General features: G+C 41.9%; 1 protein-coding gene across 1 annotated transcript in view; it reads left to right on the top strand.

Moving 5' to 3' along the window:
* The first annotated feature begins 401 nt into the window (after positions 1-401).
* Positions 402-11,860, top strand: part of LOC120299885 (cilia- and flagella-associated protein 299-like) — a 70,808-nt gene continuing 59,349 nt past the window's right edge. Inside the window, exons 1-2 of the mRNA XM_039325164.1 lie at positions 402-594; positions 9,438-9,568. Coding sequence (XP_039181098.1) covers positions 475-594; positions 9,438-9,568 — 251 coding nt within the window. The 5' untranslated portion in view covers positions 402-474. The remainder of the gene's footprint in view (positions 595-9,437; positions 9,569-11,860) is intronic.

Here is an 11,860-nt window from a genome sequence, read left to right as displayed (position 1 = left end):
AGAATAGAATAGAATAGAATAGAATAGAATAGAATAGAATAGAATAGAATAGAATAGAATGGCATGGCATGGCATGGCATGGCATGGCATGGCATGGCATGGCATGGCATAGAATAGAATAAAATAGAATAGAATAGAATAGAATAGAATAGAAGGGATCTTGGAGGTCTTCTAGTTAATGGTGAGGTTCATTCTTCACAGATTATTTTCCTCAGGAGCGGAGGAGATTCGTGGAGGCGGGAGGGGCGCAGCTTTGTTTTTAGGTTTTAGTAACGTGGTTTCCCTGTGCGATTGGTGAGCTGGGCTAGGGGGGAGGAGTCAGAGCATGATGCTTCCGAGCGATTGGCTGCGCCAGGGGAGGGGGCGGGGCTCGGGATGACAGTAGCTAGACAGCGGGCCGTTGCTAGGGACGCGGCGGGCCGTTGCTAGGGACGCGGCTAGCCGGCTCCCCACGAGCGTGTGCGGCATTGCGGGATGGCGGGCGTGGAGGGCGACGATGCCGGCGCTGTCTTGGATCACATCGTCACCCAGTTTAACACTTACGAGGAGTATCTGGATTCTCAGATCACCACGCAGGACCTCTTTTATCTGGAGGTGAGTGTTCCTCCCTTGCATAAAGTGCCTCTGAGCATGGACTGAGTACAGGCTCTTCCGTACCTGTACAATGCAACACTCGTCTCTGAAAGCGAGCAGAACGGAACTCGCCAGCAGAGCCTCTGATAGGGTTAAAGATTTGTCCCACTCGACAAGGACTTTATCATTGATGTTTTGGTTGAGTTTGCACAATTTACTGAATCGTAAGCTGATCAAGTGGGTCGGGTTTACACAAAAGTATCCCATCACAAACCCACCAAGGTTAACACTAACCGAGTTTTTAGCCTGTTGCCCAAATGGATATACTGTCCTAAAAATAAACTGGCGAAGCCTCTTATATTTCACAGCTGGAAACACATGCTTGAATGTGACCAACATTTATTTATTTATTTATTTATTTATTTATTTATTTATTATTTTATTTATTTTATGAGACTTATATACCGCTTTAAGTGCAAGCACTCTCTAAGCGGTGTACACCAGTAAGCAATGTATATATATATATTTACATTGCCCCCAACAATCTGGGTCCTCATTTTACCTACCCCGGAAGGATGGAAGGCTGAGTCAACCCTGAGCCGGTGAGATTTGAATCGCTGACCTGCTGAACACAGTCAGCTAATTTGGCCAATATTCTTGACAAGCGGCCACAGAATTTGCCCTAAAAGTAGAATTTACACTTGTGCTTTTTCTCTCTCTCCCCCTCCCTTCCTCCCCCCTAACACACAGACACACACACACACTACAGACACACACGCTTTAGGGCCTGCAGCATGCCTGAAGCAGATTACATGATTTGTTGTAAAGGTAGTCCTCGACTTACAAACACAACTGAGCCCAATTGTGAGACATTTTGCCCCATTTTACAATCTTTCTTGCCACAGTTGTGAAGTGAATCACGGCAGGTGCTAAGTTAGTACCACGGCTGTTAACTGAAATCCGGCTTCCCCATTGGCTTTGCTTGTCAGAAGGTTGCAAAAGGGGATCACGTGACCCTGGGACACTGCAACCATCATAAATACGAGTCAAATGCTAAGAGTTGAATTTTGATCACATGACCGTGGGGCTGCTGCAGTGATCGTAAGCGTGAAAAACGGTGAGAAGTCACTTTTCCAGTGCCATCGTGACTTGGAACAGTCACTAAATGAACTGTTGTAAGCTGAGGACTACAGCTGTAAGTTGAGGACCACAGTGAGAAAGCCGGAAATCATATCATTCTGGTCAAAGACTTGCTCAGCTCCCATTAGGTGCTTAGGTCTGCTCTGGGAACTCTTCCTCCTTGTCCGGTGGCTGGGCACTGCTTCTCTGGCCATTTAAGTTTGCACTTCCAAAGGGACTAGGTCCAGGGGTAGGCAACCTTGGCTCTTTTATGACTTGTGGACTTCAATACCCAGAATTCCTGAACCAGCTGCTGGCTCAGGAATTCTGGGAGTTGAAGTCCACAAGTCATAAAAGAGCCAAGGTTCCCTACCCCTGGACTAGGCCTCTGGTTTATGACTTCCTGGAAAGACTGACATTTAACTGACATTAGCTGTATTTGGACAATGACTTCACGAGGTGCATGATGTTACTGTGGCTTCTGCCAGATGCTTTTGGTTTGGACTGAAGTAGAACAATGGATAAAGCAGTGTGGCTGTCAAAGAAGGCCATTTTTCAAGAAGCAGGTCAAGAAAAGATCTCATGTCTGCTGTTTCCTCCTGAAATCCATTCACACATCATATTTTGTTGTTGTGGTTGTTAGTTGTGAAGTCGTGTCCGACCCATCGCGACCCCATGGACAACATTTCTCCAGGCCTTCCTGTCCTCTACCATCTTCTGGAGTCCATTTAAGCTCACGCCTGCTGCTTCCGTGACTCCATCCAGCCATGTCATTCTCTGTCGTCCCCTTCTTCTATTGCCTTCAATCTCAATCCTATTTGCATCCTACTTATTATCAGTCTTCTTGCCCTTCCAAGCCAAATCACATTTTGTGTGGTGTTGTATTCATACCATATGATTGATATGTGTATGTGTATTTCTTTTGGGTGGGGTGGGGGTTGTGCAATAGTGTGCGTTCTGTTTCATGTTTTATGAAGGGGTCACGTGATCCCCTTTTGTGACCTTCTGACAAGCAAAGTCAATGGGGAAGTCAGATTCACTTTACAACCGTGTTACTAATTTAACAACTGTCTCACTTAACAACAGTGGAAAGAAAGATTGTAAAGTGGGGCAAATCTCACTTAACAACTGTCTCGCTTAGCAATGAAAATTTGGAGCTCAACTGTGGTCATAAGTTGAGGTCTATCTGTAATGGCTTGATGGTAGTTTATGATTTATGATCCTGAGAAATATGCTAAAAAATAAGACTGGATGGGTGGCCATTGTTTTTCCCAGCTATAATAATAATAATAATAATAATAATAATAATAATAATAATAATAATAATAATAATAATAATAATAATAATAAAGTTGGAAAGTATCTTGGAGGTCATCTAGTCCAACCCCTGCTCAGGCAGGAAACCCTATACCATTTCCGGCTGTCCAATCTCTTCTTAAAAACTTCCAGTGTTAGAGCATTCACAGCTTCTGGAGGCAGGTAGTTCCACTGATTAATTGTTCTAACTGTCAGGAAATTTCTCCTTAGTTCTAGATTGCTTCTTTCTTCGGTTAGTTTCCATTTGTTGCTTCTTGTCCTGCCTTCAGGTACTTTTGCGAATAGCTTGACTCCCTCTTCTTTGGGGCAGCCCCTGAGATACTGGAACACTGCTATCATTTCTCCCCTCATCCTTCTCTTCATTAAAATAGACATACCCAATTCCAGCAACCGTTTTAGCCTCCAGCCCCCTAATCATCTTTGTTCCTCTATCTCTCCACTGGTGATTGTTGGTGTTGAAGCTGCATGCATTTAATTCTAGGGGATTAAGGAAGGCTAATAAATTTGGAAGGGGCCTTAAAGGTCATCTAGCTCAAACCCTCTGCTCAATGCAACATCCCCTAAAATACCACTCTTTAATGCCTTGGTAAGGCCACACTTGGAATACTGCATCCAGTTTTGGTCACCACGATGTAAAAAAGATGTTGAGACTCTAGAAAGAGTACAGAGAAGAGCAACAAAGATGATTAGGGGACTGGAGGCTAAAACATATAAGGAACGGTTGCTAGAATTGGGTATGTCTAGTTTAACGAAGAGAAGGACAAGGGGGGACATGATAGCAGTATTCCAATATCTCAGGGGCTGCCATAAAGAAGAGGGAATAAAGCTATTTTCCAAAGCACCTGAAGGCAGGACAAGAAGCAACGGGTGGAAACTAATCAAGGAGAGAAGCAACCTAGAACTAAGGAGAAACTTCCTGACAGTGAGAACAATTAATCAGTGGAACAGCTTGCCTCCAGAAGCAGTAAATGCTCCAACACTGGAAGTTTTTAAGAAGAGACTGGACAGCCATTTGTCCAAAATGGTATAGGGTTTCCTGCCTGAGCAGGGGGTTGGACCAGATGACCTCCAAGGTCCCTTCCAACTTTATTATTATTATTATTATTATTATTATTATTATTATTATTATTATTATTATTATTATTATTATTATTTTTGCCAATTCATGATTCAGCCTCCGATGATGGCTTGTAGCATTTTCCTGCAACAACCAGCTTGGCCTTATTGAAATCCTTTGATAAAGGGAAGGCCATTATTTTCCATATTGTCCTTTGAAAGCGGATGTTTGCCTTTTAAAACGCTGTTCCTTGAAACCTGTGACAACTCAGTGTTTTCTGGAACCTCCTGATGGATGTGGACTCATGAAATTGGACTGTAGTTCTTCAGGTTTGCCACTAGGTGGAGATATTTCACTTTTGTTTAAAATGTGTTGCTATTCCTAGACTAGAGAAATAAAATGTACAACAGATGACACAAAGAGCTGTGGCATCTTTAACTCAGCAATTTTGTAGTTGATTGCCCATCAAATCTACTTTGTCTGTTTGCAAAAATGGGTATTTGATGCAAAGGACCCAAGGGCCTTATTCCTTTGCTGATGTGTAAAGGAATAAACACCAGTTGCCTTATGCTTCAATGTGTTTTCCCCTGTTATTATTATTCATATTAATAGTGGTATTGTTATCTGATGTACATATCATACTTTATGAAGTAACAGAAGGGGGAAAACCATACCTCTGCCCAAAGGAGATTGCAGTTCCTATTAATGCAGGTAGTCCTTTACTTACAGTTCGCTTAGTAACCATTCAAGGTTACAATGGCACTGAAAAAGGTGACTTACGACCATTTTTCACACGGCCATTGCAGCATCCCATTGTGATGATTTACATTTGGATGCTTGACACCTGGCTCACATTTATGGCCGTTGCAATGTCCCGGGGTCATGTGATCACATTTTGCAACCTTCTGACAAGCAAAGTCAATGGGGAAACCAGATTCCCTTAATGCTCGTATTACTATTTTAATAACTGCAGTGATTTACTTAACAACTATGGCGAGAAAAGTCGTACAATGAGGCAAAACTCACTTAACAGAGGACTCACTTAGCAACATAAATTTTGGACTCAGTTGTGGTTGTAAGTTGAGGACTATCTATAATATTATTATTATTTAACTATAAATGTCACCTGACTCCCAGTGACTTTGTGAATCTGTCACGGTTGCTGGCACCCTAATTTTGTCTGTCTCATCCTCTTTATGATTTTAGACATAGTTTTGAGACTCTGCAGCTGCCAAAAAAGCCAACACAGTGCTAGACTGTGTTAACAGAGGGATAGAATCAAGATCACATGAAGTATTAATACCACTTTATAATGCCTTGGTAAGGCCATACTTGGAATATGGCATCCAGTTTTGGTCACCACAATGTAAAAAAGATGTTGAGACTCTAGAAAGAGTACAGAGAAGAGCAACAAAAATGATTAGGCGTCTGGGGGCTAAAACATAGAAGGAACGGTTGCTGGAATTGGGTATGTCTAGTTTAACGAAAAGAAGAACTAGGGGGGACATGATAGCAGTGTTCCAATATCTCAGGGGCTGCCCCAAAGAAGAGGGAGTCAAGCTATTCTCCAAGGCGCCTGAAGGCAAGACAAGAAGCAACAGATGGAAACCAATCAAAAAGAGAAGCAACCTAGAACTTTCCTGACAGTGAGAACAATTAATCAGTGGAACAACCTGCCTCCAGAAGCAGTGAATGCTCCAACACTGGAAGTTTTTAAGAAGAGACTGGACAGCCATTTGTCTGAAATGGTATAGGGTTTCCTTCCTGAGCAGAGGGTTGGACTAGATGACCTTCAAGGTCCCTTCCAAATTTATTATTATATTATATTATATTATATTATAGTATAGTATAGTATAGTATAGTATAGTATAGTATAGTATTGTATTGTATTATATTATATTATATTATATTATATTATATTATATTATATTATTACTCTGGGTAGGTTCACATGGAAGTGAGAGATATTTTAGCACTAAGTTTTGGACTTTGTAGGGAAAAAAAACCCACCTTATAGTTAAAAAGCCACATAGTTCAGAAACATACCCAAGAGCTCAAAAGAATATCCTGAAGGATAAGCTGTTAATAAATCTTCTAAAAAGCTCTTCAGATGCTTTCTAAAACAGACACTTTTGAGAGATTTACTAGCTGACTGCCAGGATGTGCTAAACAATGGTTTATTGAACAAATCACAGTTGGGCTGGGCTTTATGCCTTGCTAAGCTACAAAACCTTTTTCACTCATAGGACCCTAATTCTGAGCAGACAGATGTGGAGTTGTGCTGCTTCTGTTCCTTGGAGACAGAAGTCCAACTGCTTTTAATGGGAGATGCCAATCTGTGATCAGCAAATGACTGTTGAAACTATTTATTAAGAAGCTGCAGTAAAAGTGCTACACTCAATTTGCCAGCAAATTTGGAAAACTCAACAGTGGCCACAGGATTGGAAAAGGTCAGTTTACATTCCAATTCCAAAGAAAGGCAATGCCAAAGAATGTTCAAACTATCGCACCATTGCAATCATTTCACATGCTAGTAAAGTTATGCTTAAAATCCTACAAGCTAGACTCCAGCAGTATGTGGATCGAGAACTACCAGAAGTACAGGCAGGATTTCGAAGAGGCAGGGGAACTAGAGATCAAATTGCCAACATACGCTGGATCATGGAGAAAGCTAGGGAGTTCCAGAAAAACATCTACTTCTGCTTCCTTGACTATGCAAAAGCCTTTGATTGTGTGGATCACAACAAATTGTGGCAAGTTCTTAAAGAGATGGGAGTACCAGACCATCTCATTTGTCTCTTGAGAAACCTATATGCGGGTCAAGAAGCAACAGTGAGAACCGAACACGGAACCACTGATTGGTTCAAAATTGGAAAAGGAGTCCGGCAAGGCTGTATACTGTCGACCTGCCTATTTAACTTATATGCAGAGCACATCATGAGAAAGGCAGGGCTAGATGAATCAAAGTTGGAATTAAGATTGCCGGGAGAAATATCAACAACCTAAGATATGCAGATGATACCACTCTAATGGCAGAAAGTGAAGAGGAACTAAAGAGCCTCTTGATGCGGGTGAAGAAGGAGAGTGCAAAAGTTGGCTTGAAACGCAACATTAAGAAAACCAAAATCATGGCATCCGGCCCTCTCAATTCCTGGCAAATAGATGGGGAAGAAATGGAGGTAGTGACAGATTTTATTTTTTTGGGCTCCAAGATCACCTCAGATGGGGACTGCAGCCAAGAAATTAAAAGACGCTTGCTCCTGGGGAGGAAAGCTATGGCAAATCTCGACAGCATTCTAAAAAGCAGAGACATCACCCTGCCAACAAAAGTACGCATAGTCCAGGACATGGTTTTCCCAGTTGCAATGTATGGCTGTGAAAGTTGGACCATAAGAAAGGCTGAGCGCCAAAGAATGGAGGCCTTGGAACTCTGGTGCTGGAGGAGACTCCTGCGAGTCCCCTGGACTGCAAGGCGATCCAACCGGTCAGTCCTGGAGGAGATCAACCCCGACTGCTCCTTAGAAGGCCAGATCCTGAAGTTGAAACTCAAATACTTTGGCCACCTAATGAGAAGGAAGGACTCACTGGAGAAGGGCCTAATGCTGGGAAAGATTGAGGGCAATAGAAGAAGAGGACGACAGAGAATGAGATGGCTGGATGGAGTCACTGAAGCAGTAGGTGTGAATTTAAATGGACTCCAGAAGATGGTAGAAGACAGGAAGACCTGGAGGAACGTTGTCCATGGGGTCGCGATGGGTCAGACATGACTTCGCAATTAACAACAACAACAATTCATTACTGAGGTTTCGTAGCAAAAATATATTTGCTTGTATGTGTGATCAAGTGCATACAGGTAATCCTTGACTTATGACCGTGATTGTGTTCAGAATTATGGTAGTAAATTGTTACAGTCGTTAAGCGAATCACCACATGACTACACCTGATTTGGCAACCTTCATTATCTGCAGTCGTTAAGCGAATGTGAAGTTGTGAAGCAAATCCGTTTTATCTAATGGGCATTTTTTGTGAGGAACTATGGCCCCTTCATGATTTGTGGACTTCAACTCCCAGAATTCCTGAGACAACCATGCTGGCTCAGGAATTCTGGGAGTTGAAGTCCACAGGTTATAAAAGGGCCATAGTTCCCCACCCTTGCTGTAAAAGGTGAGTCGGTTGCCAAGCACCCAAAATGTGATCATGTCATCATGTGTGTTGGTCACATACTTTTGGGAGAAGGGCTGCTGTGACTCTGAATAGTCTAAACAACTGGCTGTTAGGTAAGGATTACCTGTAAATAAATAATTTTGCAGGTTGTAGGCTATCCCGGTGAAGATGCATATTACTTATTTTCTTATTTTGAATAAAATGCTCTAAAAATAGTGCAAATAAACTAAGAGAGCAATGGAAGCATCCTTTCATTGAAAAGGCCTAATGACAAAAATGGCTTGTCCATGAGTACATGTGTTTCTTCTACAAAAATCGAAGTGAGGGGTCCTTAGTGTTTGCTGAGTTTAGTTGTTTTCTTTCACACATTTCGATACCCAGTTAGGTGACATGATCAGTATTAGTAAGAGCTTTGCTCTTAGTTTATACTCTAGTGGGTTACTCTGTCAGTGTTGATGGGAGTGGTCTTGGCTGGACTGTTACTATTACCTTGTTTGACAGTACCTTGATTGGGGCATTGTTCACTTCTTGATTGTTGGTCTGATGTTAATCTTGGTGTTAATCCATGCTCATCTGGATATTGATTGCTGGTGGGGAGGTGTTTTGGTCTTTTTGTTCCCTTGTTGGCTTGTTGGTTGTCTCCTTCGAGCAGGGGTCTTCAAACTTGGCCCTTTTGTGACTTATGGACTTCAACTCCCAGAATTCCTCAGCCAGGCACGCTGGCTGAGGAATTCTGGGAAGTGAAGTCCACAAGTCATAAAAGGGCCAAGTTTAAAGATCCCTGCCTTCGAGTATGTCTATGTGCCCGATGATGGTCGATTTGTCAGAGGACCAGGCTTCCAGGAATTCTCGAGCATTTTTTGGATTTTTCTTGGTTTGGGAGAGTCACAGTTTTCCAGTTAACTATGGTTAAGTCTATATACATGTTGTGAAATTAAAGAGTTTTCATCATGTCTTCTGATTGCCAGTTGGCATTTATGGATATGTTCTGCTAGTCTATAAATATTAAAGTCCTAGTGTTCCACTGGTTCACCTCATCTAAAAAGGTTAAATCAGGGCAACTGGACCAAAGTTTATTAAACTCAGACCTTTCATTACTCATCCAAGTAACTTCTTCAGCCAAAATGAAAAATTTACTCTAAGTTAGGCAGAGTCAGAGAGTTGTTGGAATGGACTTGTTCTCCTGAATTCTTATTTGCTTCTCCAGAATGAAGAAATGGCCCGCCAACTGGTAGAACTGGGTTTTCGAGGAAGTGGAGAAGTCCTGAAAAGGGAAGATTTTATCGCCAGGAAAATAGCTGCTGAAGCATCCAGGATCTCAGAGAGACAACAGCAGAAGTAAGCAACCACTTGGTACTAAAGGACCATCTCAGAAGATGTGAAGAAGGGTAATTGAAGATGAATAAATCTATCAGTTAAAGCAGGAGTCTCCCGACTTGGCAATTTTAAGACTTGTGGACTTCAACTCAGGCCCAGAAGACTTAAATCCAAAGGTGCTTTTTCAAAAGGCAACTGGACTTTGCTTTTCCTTGAAGATGTTTCACTTCTCATCCAAGAAGCTTCTTCAGTTCCTCAAGTCCAGTTGCCTTTTGGAAAAACACCTTTTGGACAACCATGACCTGGGTGACGGAGAATCTCCATAGACACAAGTCTTAAAGTTGCCCAGTTTGGTTAAAGCATAGCTGTTCAAAAATGAAGAAACGGTGTGCATCATGAAGTCTTCTAGATGAAGAATCTGAAGAAGCTTTCCCCAACCATGGTTTTCTTAACGAGTTGGAGTTAATTCTCCAGTCATGCTTATTGGCTATTATGGGAGTTGAAGATGAGTTTATTTAAGGAGCGCCTGGTTAGAGAAAGCTGTCTTAAATAAATTCATATTCGTAACTCCTAGTGCATGTTTTTTAGCTGGAGAATTTCTAGCTCAGCTATTTATTTCCATTTCTGAAGGTCCGTCAATAGGCTGAAGGCTTTCATAAAAGGAAAGTGCTCTCCATGAGGGAGACTGCCTATGAGTATGTCTGCATGGTTGATGTTGGGGGTCTTTCCTCTTTCCAACCTTCCAGATGCAGGCAGGAATTTGGCCATATTTCTCTACTGGACACCCTGGGCAAAATTCTTCCCCCTGAAGACATGTGACACAATGTGTGTGGTTTGCTTCTTTCCATGAATATTGGCGACTGTTGAAGAAACACCAAATAGGGCTCCTCGGTAATCAGATACTTTCTTCATTCACCCCAAAGGACAACTGTTTACATTCCCAAAACAAAATGCATCTCTAATTCAGAAAAAAATCACATAGCTTGGGAATTGAGCAAACTCGTTTTAGCGCTGGAAAAAAAAAGAATGGAAACTTTCCCCTTATTCTAAGGTTAAAGAACCCAATAACTGAGATGGAAATACAGGTAGTCCTCGACCTACGACCACAATTGAGTCAAAAATTTCTGTTGCTAAGCGAGACAGTTGTTACGTGAATTTTGCCCCCTTTTGCAACCTTACTTGCCACAGTTGTTAAGTGAATCATTGCAGTTGTTAAGTTAGCAACATGGTTGTTAAGTGACTCTGGTGTCCTCAGTGATTTAGCTTGTCAGAAGGTCACAAAATGTGATCACATGGCCCTGGGACACTACAAACAGTCATAAATACATGCCAGTTGGCAAGAATCCGAATTCTGATCACATGACCACGGGGATGCTGCGATGGATGTAAGTGTGAAAAACAGTCATAAGTCATTTTTTCAGTGCCATTGTAACTTCGAATGGTCACTAAGTGAACCATTGTAAGCCAAGGACTACCTGTATACCAATCAAAGGAGAACTCCATTATTTGTCTTACAAATAACAGCAGAGAGTTTATCAGTATAGTCAGTGCTTTTCTCTACACACATGTAGGGCTGTACCCCAAAATTGTTGTTTCCAACTTTACAGCAGCCTCTGAATGTTGACAAAGAGAAGCAGAATTTGAGTGGTCCTTGGTGCTCTCTGACCTTGCTTGTTTTCTTGCAGACATTTCATTACCCAAACTAGGTAACATCATCAGTGCTGGTAAAAAGTGGGGTTTGCTGTCAATTTATATTCTGGTGGCTTGCCCGTCAGTGTTGGTGGGGGTGGTCTTAGATGTCCTTTTGTTGGGCTGCTTGCTGTTGGCTTCTTTGGCAGTTTCTTGATTGGGGTATTGTTTGCTTGATTGTTGGTCTGATGTTAACCTTGGAGCTAATCTATGCTGATCTGGGTGCTAACTGGGTCTTGGGTTGGGTATTTTTGTTCCCTTTTGGAGCTGAATTCCATGGGTCCAGGCATTGTTTACCTTAAAGAATCTTTATTTGAGAAGCATAGCATCGGCACTAACACAGGCGAAGCCAAAAACTGGATTCCCCTCCCCTGAGCACAAAGTATCAAAGCACAATTTCCTCCTCCAATTAACAGTCATAAATCACATTCTCTAATTAGTTTGAAATGCAGGCTCTCCCTCCAGTTCCTCAGCCCACCAATTCTTATCATCTCTTCTTTCATTAATCTTGGTTCACACAGTAGGTCCAGTATTAAAAAGCGTTGACACTGGGTGATAGTCTCTTTTGTATAGTCTATAGATGTATAACAACAACAACAACAACAACAATAATAATAATGTTGG

The sequence above is a fragment of the Crotalus tigris genome, unplaced genomic scaffold (assembly GCF_016545835.1).
Source record: "Crotalus tigris isolate CLP2741 ecotype Arizona unplaced genomic scaffold, ASM1654583v1 scf7180000024318.704991, whole genome shotgun sequence".
Classification (NCBI taxonomy): Eukaryota; Metazoa; Chordata; class Lepidosauria; order Squamata; family Viperidae; genus Crotalus; species Crotalus tigris.
This window is presented reverse-complemented; position numbering and strand designations above follow the sequence as displayed.